This window comes from Delphinus delphis, chromosome 13 (genome assembly GCF_949987515.2).
Source record: "Delphinus delphis chromosome 13, mDelDel1.2, whole genome shotgun sequence".
NCBI classification, from domain to species: Eukaryota; Metazoa; Chordata; class Mammalia; order Artiodactyla; family Delphinidae; genus Delphinus; species Delphinus delphis.
Window position 1 is genome coordinate 75,396,834 of NC_082695.1, and position 22,566 is coordinate 75,419,399.

A 22,566-nucleotide genomic window follows, 5' to 3' on the forward strand; every position below is an offset into this window, starting at 1 on the left:
TTAGAAGGCAGTAAAGTTCAACACATGTATTACCAACAAGTGCAGAACACAACCGAAGTACATGAACGACTTTGACCAGGTTTGGCTAGCACAAATGGTGACAACTATATCCTACCTCTCGTTGGGCCTGCAGCAATTATAAGATGCTATCAATTGGAGAAGCAACCCTATTTCCAAAATGTCAAAATACAAAAAAATGTGTATCTTTAAATCATTGAAATATGGCAACGTAACGTCTGTATATATCATCACTCAACTAGTATCAATACATGTTAATACACTGAAACACTTTTGCACTACTCAATGTAACAACATTTTTGGGTTTTAGTCCCTCCCTAGGTACTGGGGAATAAAAATCTGACTAAATCATAATCTTTGCCCTTTAGTATCATGAAGGCAACCAACACAGAAAGAAATATTTATAATACAAAATAAGAAGAGCCATAACGGAAGTAAGACAAAGTGCTATGGGAAAAGAAGAGGGAATGATTAATGCTGCTTAGGGGGAACTGCATTACTATTTTGTAACATGATCTTCATTACTCAATTTTCAAGGATATAATAACTTCATTTTTACGTGCTCCAACTCTAGGAAATTTCTTGAATTTAACTTGGGTTCTCAGACATTACTACTCTTTGATTTACTATTTAAATATGTAAAAACAAGTACAAAAACTTTTCTAGACAGAAATGTCAAACTCATATCAATTATGGGCAATTTAAAGTTTAGGGTATTTAAGGCAATGTTTTCTTTAAATTTTAAATAATAAAATTATTTAAGGGAGACAATAATCTTAAATAATATAAAAATCACTGAGTAACTTATTTAAAAAGAAATTTTAACAATAATTAAAAACTCGCTCTAGTCTTTCAACAGTGCTAGAAAAATTGTATGTCTGTATACAAAAAAAAAAATAAAGAACCTTGATTCATAGCTACAAAAATAAACCCAAAATAGATGATTTACCTAAATGTGAAAAACTAAAACTGTAAAATTTCTAGAAGAAAACAGAGAAGAAAGTCTTTGTGACCCTGATTAGGTAATTTTTTTAGATATGACACCAAAATCCCAATCTACAAAATAAAATGTGATAAATGAGACTTTAAGAGTTTCTTTTCTTCACTGATAAAAGAGTGAAAAAATAAATCACAGATTGGGAGAAAATATTTGCAAATCACCTGTCTGATAAAAGACTTTAATATAAAATATATAAAGAACTCTTCAAGAAGATATAAAGATGCTCAACATCATTAGGCATTAGGGAAATGCAAAACAAAACCACAATGAGAAACCATTTCACAGCCAGTAGGATGCTAAAACCAGAAAAACTGACAAAACCAAATAATGACTAGGATGTGGAGCAACCAGAACTCTCATACATTCCTGGTGGGAATGCAAAATGGTACAGCCACTTTGAAAATTGGTTTGGAAGTTTCTTATAACATTTAAAATATGCTTACCAAATAATCCTATGATCCCACTCCTAGGTATTTACCCAAGTGAAATGAAAACCTATGTTCCCACAAACACCTGTATACAAATGTTCATAGTAGCTTTATTCATAACCATCAGAAATTGGAAACAACTCAAATGTACCTCCAGTGGAGGATGGATAAACAAACTGTGGTACATCCATACAATGGAATACTACTTGACAATAAAAGGGACAAACTCCACATTCACAATGACATGAATGAATCTCAAATGCATATGTTAAGTGAAAGAAACCAGACTCAAAAGACTACCTACTGAATGACTGCATTTATATGACATTCTTGTAAAAGGGACACAAAATAGATCAATGGGTGCCAGGGGGGTGGGACCTGACCACAAAGAGGTACTGATCAGGGCATAATGGGGTGATGGAACTGTTCTATATCTTAATTATCATAGGAGACACGTACATAATTGTATACATTTGTCAAAACCTACAAAAATTTACACTAAAAAAGATGAATTTTAATGTATGTAAGTTACATCTTAATTTTTACAAAATTCATACCAAATTAGAAAAATGACTTAAAATTAAAGGAACAACATATTTTGCCTAGCTCAAACCTAACATAAACAATCAGTGTCCACTCTGGGTTACTTCTACATAAGGAAAGAATTCTAAAAGAATACAGTGTAATTTACCAGGAAAGATAAATGTCTAGACTTAAAAGAGTAGTATAAATAAAATAAACTGGTAAACCTATTCCTTCAAATTTATTGAAACCTGAGTGGCAGATTTCCCTGTTTATGAAAACCCTGCCTTTTGACTAAGAACTACAGACACAGGGCGGCTGGTGGAAATGGCCACTTCGTTCAAATGGGAACGATGGACTCCATGAAACGAAGAGTACAAAGTATGGTGCTAAGTAAATACAGGACCAGTGGTAAACCAACAACAGCAACAAAACAAACAAAAAACTTTTTGTTAGAATTTGAAAATAACAAATTCAGTTAAAGCAATTCCTACTGCTGTTTGTTTCTCAAAACCAAACCAGTTGCTTAGACACATGCCTCTTTCTAACATGGAATGTGCTGACATTCAGCACATTTTATGAAAAAGGGACAAATGAATGAAATGTTTAGCTAGAAAAACTTGTCATCACCAACTTGACATGTGACTTTTAAGCTTTAGTAACTGCTTCACTATCCTCTGTAATTATAGAATTGAGTTTCCATCATTTTTTAAATTATTAATGATATTTTGAGGTAAGTGTTGCTTTAAACTTTTATACATTTTTGTCAGTTAAAAAAAAGAAACACAAATGGATTATTCTTGAGATGGCATTCAAGTCCACTTTCTGCCCTAAAGTGCTGTATTTATTTTGACATAAAACATTCTGAAGGTAGAGATAGATCCAAAAAAGGAAACACCAAAAACGTTATATTTTATGACATGGGGTTTTATTAGACAAAGTTAAACTTTTGGGGGTGAGCCTTGAATGAGGAATTTACAGATCAAGAGCAGCATTTCTACTCTGACACAGCATAACCACATCAGCTTAGGCCAGTCTGCTAGCTCGCTGAGTCTCAGTTTCTTTCATTGTAAAATGAGGTACTGGATTAGGTTTTTAAAAAAGATTGTCTACGATAAACTAAACACACAAATATTGATCTGACACAGTGCTTTGAGAACCTTTGTGAGGTGTTTATTGATAGTTTATTGGAATAAAATCACTATTGCCTTTGTACTCAAGAACTGGGTTTTTTCAAAGAAAACAGAAAAGCCTAGGCCTCAGTTGTATGGATATGCTGAAACAGAACTCAAACTCTCTCTTAATTATCATGACACCTTTTCAAATGAACAAGCATTTCTAAAGATGACCATGCTGATTAAAGAGTAGACAAGTTAAGTCAGCACTGCCCAGGGTTCAGTGCCTTTCTTCATCAGCAAAATGGCTTCCTTTAGCATCCTCCTTACTTTCTTTACCCAAATTGTTGAAAGTGACATTAAGACCAAGAACCATGGAACAGGGCTTCCCTGGTGACGCAGTGGTTGAGAGTCCACCTGCCGATGCAGGGCACACGGGTTCGTGCCCCGGTCCGGGAAGATCCCACATGCCGTGGACCGGCTGGGCCCGTGAGCCATGGCTGCTGAGCCTGCGCGTCCGGAGCCTGTGCTCCGCAACGGGAGAGGCCGCAACAGTGAGAGGCCCGCGTTCCGAGAACCATGGAACAAAAGAAAAAATTCCCTTATTTTTCCTCTTGCCTCTTTTCCACCATTTTAATGCATTTGAGAATCTACCCACTAGCCAGCAGTATCATCCATCCTTTAGAACCCTGACGTATATGCTCCTAACTGATCTATTTTCCTGTCATTACTTTCAGCCCCTGAGTTTTGAAACCAAGAAAAGCTACACCTTAAAAGTGGAGGGAGCCAATCCTCACCTAGAGATGCGTTTTCTGAACCTAGGCCCATTTCAGGACACAACCACAGTGCACATCAGTGTGGAAGATGTGGATGAGCCCCCTGTGTTTGAACCTGTCTTTTATTTTGTGGAGGTACCTGAAGATGTGGCAATTGGAACAACCATACAGATCATTTCTGCCAAGGATCCAGATGTGACCAACAACTCAATCAGGTTTTTCTACACATTTCACCTTATCCTTATATCCTGGAATCTTCCCTTATATCTAATTTTCTAGCACTTTTTCTCTGCTTCTTCCATCTCTGGACACTCTCCTATTTCTTTAAATTCTTTTCTTCTTAAATAATGTGGACTTTTCATGTTATTTAGAAATGAAGTGCCATTATGTCTACAACTCACTGTCAGCTGGTTCAGCAACACACATACACACACCTCTCAATTCTCAATTGTGGCCTTATTGACATTTGGGGGTGGATAATTCTTTGTTGAGGGGGCTGCCTGTTCAATGTATTGTACAATGTTTAGCAGCATCTCTAGCCTCTACCTACAAAATGCTAGTAGCATTCCCTGAGTGGTAACAATCTAAAAAGTCCCCAGATATTGCCAAATAGACAGATACATAGATGTCAAAACGTTAAAAGTCGTTGAATCTTAGTGGTGAATATAAAGGTGATTACTGTACATTCTTTTAATTTTTATGAACCTTTGATTTTTTTACTTTAAAAAATGGAAAACACATATATAAACACATATTTCCATATACTATACAAAGAACAGACACAGAAACTACTACTGTTGTCAACAGCTTTGATGCCATGTAGAGTGGCTTTCTATTGCAAGCCCACATAACAACCTCTCCAAAGTATGTTTTGAACATCAAGATTCCAACCTCGATGCTTCGCCCTCAGGAGGGGTAGAGAGCTGCTCTTATAGCCATGGCCATCTCCTGTTGACTATGGAAAGAAAGTGCAAACCGCTGGTGGACAGATTGACACTTCAACCTTCCAGAGCAACTGCCAAGCCTCTGAAGCTTGACACAAAAGATCAGGATTCCAAGGCTGTTTGAGGCCATCTGTCACGTTAATTGTTGAAAGCTACACAAATGGATCTAGGGCTTTAGTGCAGATAGCACATTTTAAACACACCCTGATTCATCAAAGGCCTTTTCTGTCAGCCGGTTACCTTCCTCACCTGATGCCATTTTGTATTTAATGAAAATGTGCTTTTGTAGTCTAATAAAGATGGGTCTCTCCTGAGTTTAACCATATGGGGGAAATCTGCTTCCTCTAACCAATTAGCAAACATTTTACATTTTCAGGCATTAAAATGGCTAAAATTATTTTGCTTGAATTCTGATATTTGATTTTTAGAAGAAAACTAATCTTTATGAGCTGTAACAGTTTTATAGAAGTGATATTTCAACCTTAAGCTTTCTAAATGTATAATAGAAGTTAGTGGAATATTATCCCCAAAACAACAACACAAATGAAACCAATTCTATTATAAATTTATATTTGTAATATAAATATTATAGTTATATCAGAAGCCAAGAATATATATCTATCTTCTGATTAATCTATTCATATCAGAGACACTACTGTGGGAAAAAACTCTAGACAATAAAACTTTATGGAGGGAAAGTGTTTGAAATAAAACAAGCACAGTTTGAAAAAAATCAGATCTCATTTCTAAAAGAGTCAATCAGAATATCCAGTGGATGCTTCCACATCTTCTTTCCAGATACTGATTCTGGACTCCTACATGGTAAGCACTGGAAAAATGATTTTGTCAGGAGTCACACTACTAAATGACAAGCAAAAGAGACTGAAAGCAGTCAAGAAACAAGGAAATTCACACACACACACACACACACACACACACACACACACACCCCTAGAGCGAATGTGCACTATTCAGGACTAAAGTCGTTATCTCAACACATATCTAGGAAGGAAGGAGAAACACCAGCAGGCCTAGATCCACTGCTGGCATGGAGCAAAATGAGGATACAAAATGAGGGAATGCTGTCTGGCTAACCGAAAATGCTGCTTCAGATGATGAGCCACTGAAAACTGTCAGTTGGCTCGCATGGCACTGATGCAATTAACATCAGGGAGGTCTATAGTAGGGTGCCTGTGTAGTCCAATACATCCCAGTCAGGAGGAATCCAAGAGTGAATAGGCGGGAGGCATAGAGCAGGGTCCACTGGGCTTATTCTAGTGCAGGGTTCTAGGTCTTGAAAGAGAAACTGGCAAGAACAAGGCAACAGCCACAGGCCTGGAGGTAACACGATAAACACGATAAGCGTTCAGGCACAGAGGATAAAGCAGAATTCCACTTATCATAACTAGAGATAATCGTCCCTCTGCATTTCGGCTGGAAAGAAGGAACAGAATTCATATTGTGAGATAGAGTCTCTGACCCTTTGTACTGTCCCACAGGAACAAAGAATGGTCTCTGGAGCCAAGCAGAACACCAGGGTTCCTGGATTCTGAGAAGGAAAAGCAACTAGAAGTCAAATCTCTGGCTATTACTTAATAAACCCATTTGGAAAGTACTTTCCTACATTATCTTTCACCAAATTGCTTGTTTTCTCCTTATTTATACTATAAAAGTTATTTTCTTTTAAAAATAATCTGAATATGCCATATGCCACTTGTCTATCTTGTACATTTTTGTTGCAAATAAATGAGGTTCACATTCCTAAAAAGAAAATTCATATTAAATCACCCAAAAAACAACATACCACCTGAGGTTCAAATGTTATGGATAAAAGGTCACTGAACTTTTAAAAAAGATTATCAGGACTTTTATAATCTCATTTCTAGAAAGTTTATGGTGTGTTCAGGCATATAAGCTGGTCATCATTTATTAGTAAAGCCCAAAACTAAGTCTCCAGATTTAGTTATATGTACATGAAAATTACAATGTTTGGATCACCTAAATTTTTAATAAATGCTCAAGGAATTTCTAGCAAGCAGGAAACTGAACCATTAGGCAACTGAAATAGGCTCCTGCTCGTATGGAAACAGCTTGTCCCCCTGTGCCTTCCTAGAGTGTGTATGGATTCAGGGAGCCTGTCCATGACACCCTACCTCCAAAAGCACTCCTAAATTCAGAGAATGTCCTCAGCCAAGTAAACAAGCAGGGAGCTCAACGAACACCAGCTACTGTTGGCTGAAGGCAGTTCTGTATGTGTATGTTATGCCTATACATATGAGAATATTATGATGAGAGAAAGGAAAACCACCTACGTAATTCACTAGTGTGTCCCAATTTCCTCATTTTCTATCTGTATCTATGCCTTTAAATTTGTTCTCTTGAGTCCTGAAAATTGGCCCAGCGTCCCATTCAGAGTAATGAATGCTATCATTGCCTCAATTCAGGCCCCGCTTGGGAAATGGAAGAGGAATTCCACTTGAGGGAGGCTTCTCTGAGGCAGGCCTGCAGCGTTTCCTCTCAGTGTGTCAGCGGCAGTACTGTCATGGGTTCTGTCAGTTATTTCCATCATTCCATCTCCCCTACCATCTGTGACATTTGCTATGGCCTTGTAGGTTTGAATGCAGGAAGCTGGTTCATCATAGGCTGCCTCTCCCCTCAGCATTATGCCTACAACTTGGAGAGCTGCCATCAGGGTTACAGCTCTGTGGGCTGAATGGCTGGCTTTTCTCCTGTTTGGGGAGCTGAAAGAAAAGACTGTCAGGAGCCAACCAGTATTTTTTCTCTAAGATAAATTCAAATCTTAAAATAGCCAGTAAACTTTAAAACTAAATCACTAATTATACCTAAAAAAAAAAAAACGCTCCAGTTAATTTTAAATTAACTTTGTAGGCATGTGTTTATTCTTTATTAAACAGTCAACTGTCGGCTATCATGGCTTAATCTATCTTCAAAAAACAGTTAAGGCTTTGTTTCCTTAAGCAATCTCATACATTCCATATGCCTAGGTTTGATTCCCAGCCGTGCAACCTTGGGTAAATGTCTTAACCTTTCCATGCTCCAGTTTTCTCACCTGTAAAATGGGGATGATAAATAGTACCTACCTCATAGGTTTATTGTGGGTATTATATGAGTCAATACAGGTAAGATGTTTAGAGCAGTGCCTGGCTACAGTAACAGGGTCAGAAGCAGAGAGAAGCATTACTTTACTTATTTAAATTTCCCAACACTTGGAGAGTTAGAACTGAAATGTTTCCAACTTCTCCAGCCTTTAGTGGTAACCTTTCCCTTTAATTCCTAATTCTCTGAACAGTCATCCTGAATCTCTGCAGGAAAAAATAAATACTCGAAACAAAATACTTTACCAAATAATACATATACTGGTATATACTTTATTTATTTATTTATATTGAAACAAAAGTTTTACCATCAATATTTACCCTTACTGGAATACAGTCTGGCATACATATACATGTTCTTTCTACACTAGTCACAACCCACCATATTTATTTCAGATTGAAAAACAATGCACTAAAGTAAAGAAACTACTTACTCCCATCAAATGGGCAGTATTTCCCAGTTTCAACAACTTTAAGATAGAGACTGCAATTGCTGGCAACTTTTTTTTTTTTTTTGGCCATGCTGCGCAGCTTGTGGGATCTTAGTTCCCTGATCAGGGATTGAACCTGGGCCCTCGGCAGTGAAAGCCCGGAGTCCTAACCACTGGACCACCAGGGAATTCCGCTGGCAACTTTTTTTAAATTAATTTTTACTGGATTATGGTTGATTTACAATGTTGTGTTAGTTTCAGGTTTACAGCAAAATGAATCAGTTATACATATACATATATCCACTCTTTTAGATTCTATTCCCATATAGGTCATTAAAGAGTATTGCGTAGAGTTCCCTGTGCTATACAGTAGGTTCTTATTAGTTATCTATTTTATATATAGTAGTGTGTATATATCAATCCCAATCTCCCAATGTATCCCTCCCCCCAGCGCTTTGTCCTTGATAACCGTAAGTTTGTTTTCTACATCTGTGACTCTATTTCTGTTTTGAAAATAGGTTTGTTTGCAACTGCTGGCAACTTTAAATGGAATTTAGAACCCAATATGTTACAATAGCTTATATATATATAATATATAAGAAAGAGAATCATTTATATATAATTTACTGTATATTACATATACAATAGTTTATATATAAACACATGTATGTTTCAAATCTTACTGTTAGCTGCAAATTATTAGCTGTGTAACTGTATGAAAGTGACTTAACTTCTCTAAGTCCTAGTTTCCTGTTAGGTGAGATAATACCTACATCCTAGAGATCCTGTAGAATTTAAACAGAAGCTATAGATAAATACAGCCCATCCTGAACTCTCCACAGACTGGCCTGTAACTTGCAACATTGTGCCTTCTAGAATTGCAGTTTCTCTGCTATCCCCCAGTAAACTCAAGTTCAGAAACCCCATTAAAGACTCTGGCCTAGAGTTTCCTCTTGCTCCTGTCTTTGCCACCCAACCAAAACCTGGACCTTCCTCTGTGGCCCTGCAGGGCATGCAGTGACTCCCCTCTGAGATCTAACAAATTTATGTGATTACAAGTTTAAACCCAAGAAGACCTTCAAGATGGCTGAGGGTAAGACATGGAGATCACCTTCCTCCGCACAAATATATCAAAATACATCTACATGTGGAAAAACTTCTACAGAACACCTACTGAACACGGGCAGAAGACCTCAGACTTCCCAAAAGGCAAGAAACTCCGCACATACCTGGCTGTGTGGCTGACAGGGTCCTGGTGCTCTGGCCAGGTGTCAGGCCTGAGCCTCTGAGGTGGGAGAGCCGAGTTCAGGATACTGGGCCACCAGAAACCATCCAGCCCCATGTAATATCAATCGGCGATGGCGAAAGCTCTCCCAGAGACCTCCGTCTCAATGCTAAGACCCAGCTCCACTCAACAACCAGCAAGCTCCAGTGCTGGATACCCTATGCCAAACAACTAGCAAGACAAGAACACAACCCCACCCATTAGCACAGAGGCTGTCTAAAATCATAATAAGTTCACAGACACCCCAAAACATACCACCGGACACGGTCCTGCCGACCAGAAAGACAAGACCCAGCCTCATCCACCAGAACACAGGCACCAGTCCCCTCCACCACGAAGCCTACTCAACCACTGAACCAACCTGACCCAATGGGGGTAGACACCAAAAAAACGGGAACTCCAAACCTGGAGACCCCAACACAGTAAGTTAAGCAAAATGAGAAGGCAGAGAAATACACAGCAGATGAAGGAGCAAATAAAAACTCACCAGACCAAACAAATGAAGAGGAAATAGGCAGTATACCTGAAAAGGAATTCAGAGTAATGAGAGTAAAGGTGATCCAAAATCGTGGAAACAGAATGGACAAAATACAAGAAATGTTTAACAAGGACCTAGAAGAACTACAGAGCAAACACACAATGATGAGTGACACAATAAATGATATTTAAAACTCTCCAGAAGGAATCAATAGCAGAATAACTGAGGCAGAAGAACAGATAAGTGAACTGAAGATAAAATAGTGGAAATAACTATCGCAGAGCATAATAAAGAAAAAAGAATGAAAAGAATTGAGGACAGTCTCAGAGACCTCAGAGACAACATTAAACACACCAACATTCGAATTATAGGGATCCCAGAAGAAGAGAAAAAGAAAGGGACTGAGAAAATATTTGAAGAGATTGTAGTTAAAAACTTCCCTAATATGGGAAACGAAATAGTCAATCAAGTCCAGGAAGCACAGAGAGTCCCATACAGGATAAATCCAAGGAGAACCACGCCAAGACACATATTAATCAAACTATCAAACATTAAATACAAAGAAAAAATATTAAAAGCAGCAAGGGAAAAGCAACAAATAACATACAAGGGAATCCCCATGAGGTTAACAGCTGATCTTTCAGCAGAAACTCTGCGAGCCAGAATGGAGTGGCAAGACATATTTAAAGTGATGAAAGGGAAGAACCTACAACCAAGATTACTCTACCCGGCAAGGATCTCATTCAGATTTGACGGAGAAATTAAAAGCTTTACAGACAAGCAAAAGCTAAGAGAATTCTGCGCCACCAAACCAGCTTTACAACAAATGCTAAAGGAACTTCTCTAGGCAGGAAACACAAGAGAAGGAAAAGACCTACAACTAAGAATTAAGAAAATGGTAATAGGAACATATATATCTATAATTACCTTGAATGTAAATGGATTAAATTCTCCAACCAAAAGACACAGACTGGATGAATGGATACAAAAACAAGACCCATATATATGCTGTCTACAAGAGACCCACTTCAGAGCCAGGGACACATACAGACTGAAAGTGAGGAATTGGAAAAAGATATTCCATGCAAATGGAAATCAAAAGAAAGCTGGAGTAGCAATTCTCATATCAGACAAAAGAGTCTTTAAAATAAAAATTGTTTGTGACAAAAGACAAAGCAGGACACCACATAATGATCAAGGGATCAATCCAAGAAGAAGATATAACAACTGTAAATATTTATGCACCCTACATAGGAGCACCTCAATACATAAGGCAAATGGTATCAGCCATAAAAGGGGAAATTGACAGTAATACAGTCATAGTAGAGGATTTTAACACCCCACTTTCACCAATGGACAGATCATCCAAAATGAAAATAAATAAGGAAACACAAGCTTAAAATTACACATTAAACAAGATGGATTTAATTGATATTTATAGGACATTTCATCCAAAAACAACAGAATACACTTTCTTCTGAAGTGCTCATGGGATGTTCTCCAGGGTAGATCATATCTTGGTTCACAAATCAAGCCTTGGGAAATTTAAGAAAATTGAAATCGTACCAAGTATCTTTTCTTATCACAACACTATAAGAGGAGATATCAATTACAGGAAAAAAAGTGTAAAACATGCAAACACATTGGAGGCTAAACAGTACACTACTAAATAACCAAGAGATCACTGAAGAAATCAAAGAGGAAATCAAAAAATACCTAGAAACAAATGACCATGAAAACACGATGACCCCAAACCTATGGGATGCAGAAAAAGCAGTTCCAAGATGGAAGTTCATAGCAATACAATCCCATCTCAAGAAATAAGAAAAAAACTCAAATAAACAACCTAAACTGACACCTAAAACAACTGGAGGAAGAAGAACAAAAAAACCCCAAAGTTAGCAGAAGGAAAGAAATCATAAAGATCAGATCAGAAATAAATGAAAAGGAAATGGAGGAAATGATAGCAACAATAAAACTAAAAGCTGGTTCTTTGAGAAGGCAAACAAAATTGATAAACCGTTAGCCAGACTCATCAAGGAAAAAGGGAAAAGACTCAAATCAATAGAATGAAACAGAAGATGTAACAACTGACACTGCAGAAGTACAAAGGAACATGAGAGATTTCTACAAGCAACTATATGACAATAAAATGGACAACCTGGAAGAAAAGGACAAATTCTTAGAAAAGCACAACCGTCTGAGACTGAACCAGGAAGAAATCGAAAATATAAACAGACCAGTCACAAGCACTGAAATTGAAACTGTGATTAAAAATCTTCCAACAAGGGGCTTCCCTGGTGGCGCAGTGGTTGAGAGTCCACCTGCCGATGCAGGCGACACGGGTTCGTGCCCCGGTCTGGGAAGATCCCACATGCCGCAGAGCGGCTGGGCCCGTGAGCCATGGCCGCTGAGCCTGCGCGTCCGGAGCCTGTGCTCCACAATGGAACAGTGAGAGGCCCGCATACCGCAAAAAAAAAAAAAAAAAAAAAAAAAAAATCTTCCAACAAAAGCCCAGAACCAGATGGCTTCACAGGCAAATTCTATCAAACATTTAGAGAAGAGCTAACACCTATCTCTATCTCTCCCAAACTCTTCCAAAATATAGCACAGGGAGGAACACTCCCAAACTCATTCTACGAGGCCACCATCACCTGATACTGAAACCAGACAAGGATGTCACAAAAAAAGAAAACTACAGGCCAATATTACTGATGAACATAGAGGCAAAAATCCTCAACAAAATACTAGTAAGCAGAATCCAACAGCACATTAAAAGGATCATACACATGATCAAGTGGGGTTTATCCCAGGAATGCAAGGATTCTACAGTATATGCAAATCAGTCAGTGTGATACACCATATTAACAAACTGAAGGATAAAAACCATATGATCATCTCAATAGATCAGAAAAAGCTTTTGACAAAATTCAACACCCATTTATGATAAAAACCCTCCAGAAAGTAGGCAAAGAGGGAACTTACCTCAACATAATAAAGGCCATATGTGACAAACCCACACCAACATCATTCTCAATGGTGAAAAACTGAAACCATTTCCACTAAGATCAGGAATAAGACAAGGTTGCCCCCTCCCATCACTATTATTCAACATAGTTCTGGAATTTTTAGCCATAGCAATCAGAGAAGAAAACGAAATAAGAAAAATCCAAATCGGAAAAGAAGCAGTAAAACTGTCACTGTTTGCAGATGACATGATACTATACATAGAGAACCCTAAAGATGCTACCAGAAAACTACTAGAGCTAATCAATGAATTTGGTAAAGTAGCAGGATGCAAAATTAATGCACAGAAAGTCTCTTGCATTCCTATACACTAATGATGAAAAATCTGAAAGAGAAATGGGAGTGTTTCCCATTTACCACTGCAACAAAAAGAATAAAATACCTAGGAATAAACCTACCTAAGGAGACAAAAGACCTGTATGCAGAAAGTATAAGACACTGATGAAAGAAAGTAAAGATGATAAAGACATAACATGTTCTTGGACTGGAAGAATCAACATTGTGAAAACGACTATACTACCCAAAGCAATCTACAGATTCAATGCAATCCCTATCAAACCACCAATGGCATTTATCACAGAACTAGAACAAAAAACTGCACAATTTGTATGGAAACACAGAAGACCCCGAATAGCCAAAGCAATTTTGAGAAAGAAAAACAGAGCTGGAGGAATCAGACTCCTCGACTTCAGACTGTACTACAAAGCTACAGTAATCAAGACAGTATGGCACTGGCACAAAAACAGAAATATAGATCAATGGAACAGGATAGAAAGCCCAGAGAAAAACCCACATACATATGGTCGGTCCCCTTATCTTTGATAAAGGATGCAAGAATATACAATGGAGAAAAGACAACCTCTTCAATAAGTGGTGCTGGGAAAACTGGACAGCTACATGTAAAAGAATGAAATTAGAACACTCCCTAACACCATACACAAAAACTCAATATGGATTAAAGATCTAAATGTAAGCCCAGATACTATAAAACTCTTTAGAGGAAAACAAAGGCAGAACACTCTATGGCATAAATCACAGCAAGATCCTTTTTGACCCACCTCCTAGAGAAATGGAAATAAAAACAAAAATAAACAAATGGGACCTAACGAAACTTAAAAGCTTTTGCACATCAAAGGAAAGCATAAACGAAAAGACAACCCTCTGAATGGGAGAAAATATTTGCAAATGAAGCAACTGACAAAGGATTAATCTCCAAAATATACAAGCAGCTCAATATCAAAAAAACAAACAACCCAATCCAAAAATGGGCAGAACACCTAAATAGACATTTGTCCAAAGAAGATATACAGATTGCCAACAAACACATGAAAGGATGCTCAACATCACTAATCATTGGAGAAATGCAAATCAAAATTACAATGAGGTATCAAGTCACACCAGTCAGAATGGCCAGCATCAAAAAATCTACAAACAGGGCTTCCCTGGTGGCGCAGTGGTTGGGAGTCTGCCTGCCGATGCAGGGGACGCCGGTTCATGCCCCGGTCTGGGAAGATCCCACATGCCGCGGAGCGGCTGGGCCTGTGACCCATGGCCGCTGAGCCTGCGCGTCTGGAGCCTGTGCTGCGCAATGGGAGAGGCCCGTGTACTGCAAAAAAAAAAAAAAAAAAAAAAATCTACAAACAGTAAATGCTGGAGAGGGTGTGGAGAAAAGGGAACCCTCTTGCACTGTTGGTGGGAATGTAAATTGATATAGCCACTCTCACAGCATGGAGGTTCCTTAAAAACTAAAACTAGAACTACCATATGGCCCAGTAATCCCACTACTGGGCATATACCCTGAGAAAACCGTAATTCAAAAGGAGACATGTACCACAATGTTCACTGCAGCACTATTTACAATAACCAGGACATGGAAGCAACCTAAGTGTCCATCGACAGATGAATGGATAAAGAAGATGTGGCATATATATACAATGGAATAGTACTCAGCCATAGAAAGCAAGAAAATTGAGTTATCTGTAGAGAGGTGGATGGACCTAGAGTCTGTCACACAGAGTGAAGTAAGTCAGAAAGAGAAAAACAAATACCATACGCTAACACATATACATGGAATCTAAAAAACAAAAATGGTTCTAAAGTACCTAGGAGCAGGACAGGAATAAAGATGCAGACGTAGAGAATGGACTTGAGGACATGGGGAGGTAGAAGGGGAAGCTGGGACGAAGTGAGAGAGTGACATGGACATATATACACTACCAAATGTAAAATAGATAGCTAGTGGGAAGCAGCCGCATAGCACAGGGAGATCAGCTCGGTGCTTTGTGACCACCTAGAGGGGTGGGATAGGGAGGGTGGGAGGGAGGGAGACGCAAGAGGGAAGAGATATGGGAACATATGTATATGTATAACTGATTCACTTTGTTATAAAGCAGAAACTAACACACCATTGTAAAGTAATTATACTCCAATAAAGATGTAAAAAAAAAAAAAAGGGAGGGGATATGGGGATGTATGTATGCATATGGCTGATTCACTTTGTTGTACAGCAGAGGCTGGCACAGCATTGTGAAGCAACTGTACTCCAATAAAGATGTTAAAAATATATGCATGTTTTTGTAAAAAGAAGCTATAAAATGCCTGGTATTCAATAAACAGCAGCGATCATAACTACTGGCCATTACCAAGGACTATATAAGATTCTAAAGGATGGTTCTCAATCATGGCTACATATCAAAATACCTTATGAAGGTTCTTAAACATACAGATGCCTGAGACTCCCTCCATACTTAGTGAATCTCCTAATATGGAAACCAGGTAAGACAACTTAGGTGAGATAATACAAAGGGTCAGACTGCCAAATCAGATTCAACAGGAATTACAGGTCTTACACAGTATCAAGGTAAATAAGGACTCAAAGGATATAAACAACAGCAAAATATGAGCTAAGCATTCTTTCCCTAGAGAGGTCTGAAACTGTCAGGTGTAGGTGCCTGTAACTATCCTTCTTTTTCCTGTATAAGGATGCATGTTGGTCCACACTGAATATGAAAAGTGTAAGCAAAGGATGAAGTGCAATGCTTGAACAGAAGGAGCCATTTTGATTCTGGAACATCTGCTTTTTATACCCCATTAATTACATAGCTCACGTGACATTTTCCAGCACGCTGCGCCCAATAAATTCATAAATTCCAGGCTTCTTTACAATAAGCAACCTAGACAGACCTGGTCCATCTTGCTAGTAACATTCCATAGGTAAGGACATCCCATCTAGCAAATACCGTTAGTGTGTTTGACAGCAGGTCATTAGTATCTTTACAAAAGACCTGATTCAAATCTTTCCTCCTCAATAGGTGATACAACTTACAGGAACCAGAACCACGTAACTACACCTTTTCCAGTTCCCATTTATCGTTTCTGGACTTATTTGAATAAAATTTTTTTTGAACAAAGATATGTAGGGGCGGACATTCAGAGTGTCCCAAAAGTCTTAGGGCAGTTTTAAGCTTTAAATAGCTGAAATTGATCTTTAAAAAGCGTGAAACTACCCTAACTCTTTGGTACCCTGTTTTATTTCATTTTATGAATGAGGAAATCAAAGCAGTAATAGTTTGTTGTTGTTTTGTGTTTGGGGTTTTCTTTTGGGGGGGCGGGGAGGGTTTTTGGACAGATAAAACAGCAATGCAGTCTTCCAAGTGCCCATAACTGAGAACTATCCTGTTTCACATGGCATGCACTCAGTTCTCTTATGGAATATGCCACAGTATGCTTATCCAAATAAAACAATGTGTGTAATCTCTGTTTTTGCAGATATTCCATTGACAGAAGCAGTGACCCTGGAAGGTTCTTCTATGTTGACATTACAACAGGTGCCCTAATGACTGCAAGACCTCTTGATCGAGAAGAGTTTTCTTGGCATAATATCACTGTCCTTGCTATGGAAATGAGTAAGTAAAACAAAAAAACTGCTCTCCATATAGTGACAAAATAGAAGCACTGGAGAAAGTGGAAGTTTCTAGAGCTTGTTGAAACAAAAATTATCTTCTTTATGGAAAGGAATGGAAATCCTGGTTTATGCAAGTGAATGAATATATTAATTCAAATACTTATTGAGGATCTTCTATATACCTAATCCTGCGCTACAGATAAAAACACACAAATAAAACATGCAAAAGCAGCACAAAAAATAGCATCCTTAAATCAAAGAGTTAGACTTCTATATGAAGAAAAGGGAAAACTCCTGAGAACTCCAAGAGGCTTTCAATCTTTAATAAGATTAGGAATGCACAAATAGTATAAAATATTATTATTGGATGAAAGGAAACATTTATAACTTATCACTCTTATTACACACATACATATACACATACATGCATTTAAGAATTTCAGACATCTTACAACAAAAGACAGATTTATTAACATAAACTTAAAAATAAAATTGAAAACTAACAAAAACTAAATTAACATATTTATTATAATCTCAACACAAATTAGATTATATACTACTACATTGCATATTTTTCATAACACCTAGTGATGAGAAAGATTAAGGGAAATGACAAATACTAACGTATTGGCAGAAGTATGTACAGCCATTCATGAGAGCAATTTGGTAACTAATCTTTGTATTAAGATCCCCCAATATATTCATACTCGTTTTCTCAAGAATTCTCCTTTAATAATTATCTTAAGGAAATAATCATAAATATTAACAAAGATTTAAGTACCCAAATGTCCACTGCATTGTTATTTTAAAATAGGGGGAAATTACCTAAATGTCTAATAATAGGAGTTTGATTAAATAAATTATGGTACAGCCACACAGTAAAATGAGACTATGATATTGCTATTAATACCCATGCTTTCAAAGTATATTTCAATGATACAGAATAATCCTGCCCTAAAATATTAAAGCTCTAAATTCAACATTTTTCTTTTCTTTAATTTCAGTGCATGTGTGTGTATGTGTGTGTGTGCGTGTGTGTGTGTGTATTAGAGAGTTTGGACACATGTAATATAATACATAACATGTAATGGAGCTCTCTGGTGGTAGGACTATGGATCACATTTATTCTTACGTTTTTCTGAATTTTTCATTATTCCTTGTATAAACAAGCACCAAGTTACAATGAAAAAACTGTAAATATGGCAGCACTTTTGGTAACCAAGCAATAGAAATATTCAGGGGAAAAACACAGAATAGACATTCTTGAGAGAGAAGAAAAACAATGAACCAAAAGAACAGGGCATTCTGAGGTTTAATGCAATTATTTACTATGCATAATTTCTGTGTCTTATGATTTCTATTTTGTCTTCTTGGGATGGTGGCCAAAACAGAAAAAGGCAGGAGGGGCACTAGTGGGGCTGTGAAATTATCTTTGTGTGGTAACGCCAAGCAACAGACAGACCAAAAGGACATATTTCCCCGTAAGTGACTACGAGTAACTTCTCCTACCCCAGACAAAGATACAGATTTGGTGTGTCCTATACTATCTCCCTTAGTCCCTAGGTGGAAATAAATGTGCAGTGTTATCTGTAATCCCATGAATAACTTGAAACCTTCTGAAACAGTAATTCAAAGAACTGATTACAGGTTTTCCCACTATCCAAAAGTAAAGTGTTCCTATGAAACCTTTTGTAAGGCAAAATGTTGTAAAACGAAGAAGCAATTACATTAGGACACATCTTGCTAACAGATGAGCAAAAAAAAAAGCACAAATGCTCACAGACACAGTTCAAAGATATGGCAGCTGGATGCCAAGTATAGTTCCTGGGGAAAGAGCTTGTTGGTGCCACTCTCACAGCTCAGGGTGCGACCTGCCTTCAATTCTAGAATCTGAAGCATGAGCCAAGTGAGAGATTCAAAACCTCTTTTTAAGATTCATTTTGTGATACCTGCTCCCCGCCACCGAGTCTCATCTGTCCCCTCAACCTCCTGATATCACACCCTTCTCCAACACAAAACTCGTCCTGCCCATGCTTATGTTCTGGCCACACTCTTAATAGGCAACCCCTGCATCCTTGTGTTGCTATTTCCATGTACTTTATCCATTCCTTTAAAAACCAGAATGAGGAGGTAAACACCTATTCCAACAAAGAGCTGCTTTCTTGCATTTCTGAACCCTCCTCACCTTTGGTATTTGTTTGTTTTGTGTGTGCTTTTAGACAATCCTTCCCAGGTTGGAAGCGTTCCTGTCACAATCAAAGTCTTAGATGTGAATGACAATGCTCCAAAGTTCCCCAGATTCTATGAAGCTTTTGTCTGTGAGAATGCCAAAGCAGGGCAGGTAAGGCAGCCTGTGAGGGTGCACCCTGGTTAACCCCCAACATGTGGAAACGACTGTTTCAGATAACCAGATTTGTCATCAAAGAAATTTAAGACTCCAGAAACTAAGTGTACAAAAGACAGTCCCCAACTTCTGTATATCATGTTGCAACAGTTTATTTGTTAAGACAACTATTTCGAGCCTCCATTACATTTTATAAGCTAAACAAGGTTGTGAATCAAGGTGGCTTACTCACCTGTGAAGCCAGGTAGTCACCCACCTTGTAACTGAACTGTATGGAACCAATTGCAGTAACATGTGCTCTGGGTCCTGGAAATGAGGGACCATGGAGATGAAGATAGGAGAAAAAAGGAGAGTCTTTTTCTCATTTTAGCGATCATCCTTGAAAGTGTTTGTAGTAAGGAAAGTTTAGTTTTTATATCTTCCTACCTCCCTTCCTTCTGGCAGCAAGTTTACAGACTGCCTGCCCTATTCTCAGAACACCTCATTACCTAGAACTACCTAGGTAATTCTACTCTCCCCTCCCTCAATTAAAACATCCATTTTATTAGTACCACTCATGTCATGTAAAGTTTTGAGAGGAAAGGCATCTGAAGGAACAAATTTCTACTTATTTGAAACAGCTTTAGTTTCATAATCTTCAGATATATTTGTGTATTTTTTTAAAGTCTTCTTTTAAACCTAAATGAATATTGGGTTGACTAAATCCCAAGTGGTGTAACTGAAAAACATCCAAACTGTGCTTGGAATGGCCACGTTATTAATGTATGTGTCAGGCTGCTGCCCACCCCGTGCCCAGCCTTCCATACCTCAGATCACAGCCAATCTCTCCTCTTCTGCTCCTGCTTTTGTAAGACTCTTCAGTCCTCCCTAATGTATTTCCCCCGAGCATATTTTGTGGTCCTGGATTCCGGTTTGGGGACGTCGGGTGCACATGGCAAGGACACACGCTTTGGTAATTCAGGTTTTCCGACTGTAACACGGCTTTTGCTTCCACTTCTCTCACTCTCCTGCAACATCCCACTGCACAGACTCTCTCTATACAACCAAAACTTTTATTAGCTTCCTGAACTCACCAAAGATTGACTCAACACATCTTCACCATTCTACTCAAAGAAAAAGGGACTCCCTTGTTCCAGGGGGAAAAAAAATGTGTCCTGTAGTCCTTCTCATCTAAATTATCTCATCCATTGATTCTTGAAACCCAGTGCAATGGTCTATAGCATGCCTAAATTTTTTTTCAGCAAGTCTAAGATAATTCTACTTCTATATCTATTGAATTTCTAATCTAGAAAGACCTGAAATATTATGCAGCTAATAAAGTTACAATGAAGACTTTCCAGCATAAGAAATGATCTGTGTTATTATAAGAAAGGAGGTATAGAAACTACATGTACATGCTTGAAGTTATGTAAAACTGTATCTGCATGTGAACAAAAATTGGGAGGCAGGATGCAAAAATAGCAATAGTTACTGTGCTAAGGTAGTTGAGATTTGAGCGAAGGGATTTGGGACTTTAATGATATTTTTATTGTAACATGACAATTTACTTATATATTACAGAAACACCACACATAATTTTTTGTTTTATATTATATAAGATTATCATTATAATATGACAAACATAATACTTTATATTTTAATATGACAAGAAACTAATTCTTAATCTGTAATATAAAGAGTAATAGTAGCACAATAAATTAAACCCCTCATTCCCCAAAGTGAAACATTTCTTTTCTTAACAGGCTTCAGAATAGAAGGACAGGGTTTTTTTATATATATAAATTTATTTATTTATTCATTTATTTATTTTTGGCTACGTTCGGTCTTCATTGCTGTGTGTGGGCTTTCACTAGTTGCGGTAAGCGGGGGCTACTCTTCGTTGCGGTGCACGGGCTTCTCATTGCAGAGGCTTCTCTTGTTGCAGAGCATGGGTTCTAGGCGCGCAGGCTTCAGTAGTTATGGCACATGGGCTCAGTGGTTGTGGCTCATGGGCTCTAGAGTGCCGGCTCAGTAGTTGTGGCGCACGGGCTTCGTTGCTCCACAGCATGTGGGATCTTCCTGGACCAGGGCTCGAACCCGTGTCCCCTGCACTGGCAAGAGGATTGTTAACCACTGCACCACCAGGGAAGTCCAGAAGGACAGGTTAATAGCATGTTACCACCTCTCTTGTTTTTGCAGCACACAAGCACACCTCCCATTTCTACATTCATCTTCTAATTGTCTATTGTACAGTCCTTTGAAGCATGGTTTATCTGTGACTTCAAGTTCAGACTGTGAGCCACAAGTCTATCATAGTCTGTCATATTTGTCATCTTTAGCCCAAGATACGTAAACCCTACTCTTTGATTTTGGCTCTGGGACATGTTTTGAAGATTTTCAAAAGCACACAGCTCAGTAGGTATGTCTGGTTTATGAAGAATCAGGCCTCCTCCTTGTGTTAGATTTGTCAGACACCGTCGTTAGCTTTGTATCTGCCGAGTTGGGATGTGTGCTTTCCTCTTAGGGAGAAACGAAGCCCAGAAAGAAATCAGACGACGTCTTTGGTGCAGGCTGAGGGCGGCGTGAAACCTGCTGAGCAGAATCTTGAATGGCAAGTAGGGCTGAGGATGAAATTGGACCTGCCAGGAGAGGGGAGGCCAGGAGAGCAGGCTCTGGTGCTCCCAACCTGTATCATCGCTCACCCATTCTTTAAAACCCTGTAACCAACCCATCATATGCCTCAGGTCCCCACCTCACCAATATACATATATACAATTTCACAGGTCAGATGTTCTGAAATGACTTTCTGTTTTCCAAGTTATACATAATCACCTATTTATAACATTCATGAAGAAACACGTCATCACGTGTGTGGCACCATGCACAAGACGGAACGTACAGGATTTGTCTCGGCAGGAATGGGGCAGTGGAGTGACCCTCGTGTATGAGCAGCATTGACGCCAGGCTGGACTGTGGGGCAGATTTATCTTCAGTGCTCTCCTGATCCCTCTCCTTTATTGCAACTCCAGCCCCCCGACCTTTAGATTCAACAGAGCCCCGCTGCCAGCTGGGTTCACCAGGAGGCATAAATGAGATGGAGTTCTGGTCTAAGATGTTTATTAAGGCATGCCCTTGGGGCCAATGCCCTTGGAAGGGAAGAACTTCTGCAAGACTGGGCAAAAGGAGAAGTCCAGCTGCA

At 38.5% G+C, this 22,566-nt stretch overlaps 1 protein-coding gene across 2 annotated transcripts in view; it reads left to right on the forward strand.

The window, feature by feature from the left end:
- Positions 1-22,566, forward strand: part of CDH20 (cadherin 20) — a 61,287-nt gene that overhangs the window by 26,709 nt on the left and 12,012 nt on the right. The window contains exons 6-8 of one of the 2 annotated variants that reach the window (XM_060029560.1): positions 3,821-4,074; positions 16,909-17,045; positions 19,264-19,403. In XM_060029560.1, the coding sequence (XP_059885543.1) occupies positions 3,821-4,074; positions 16,909-17,045; positions 19,264-19,403 (531 nt within the window). The remainder of the gene's footprint in view (positions 1-3,820; positions 4,075-16,908; positions 17,046-19,263; positions 19,404-22,566) is intronic. The other variant, XM_060029559.1, reaches the window with a different exon arrangement.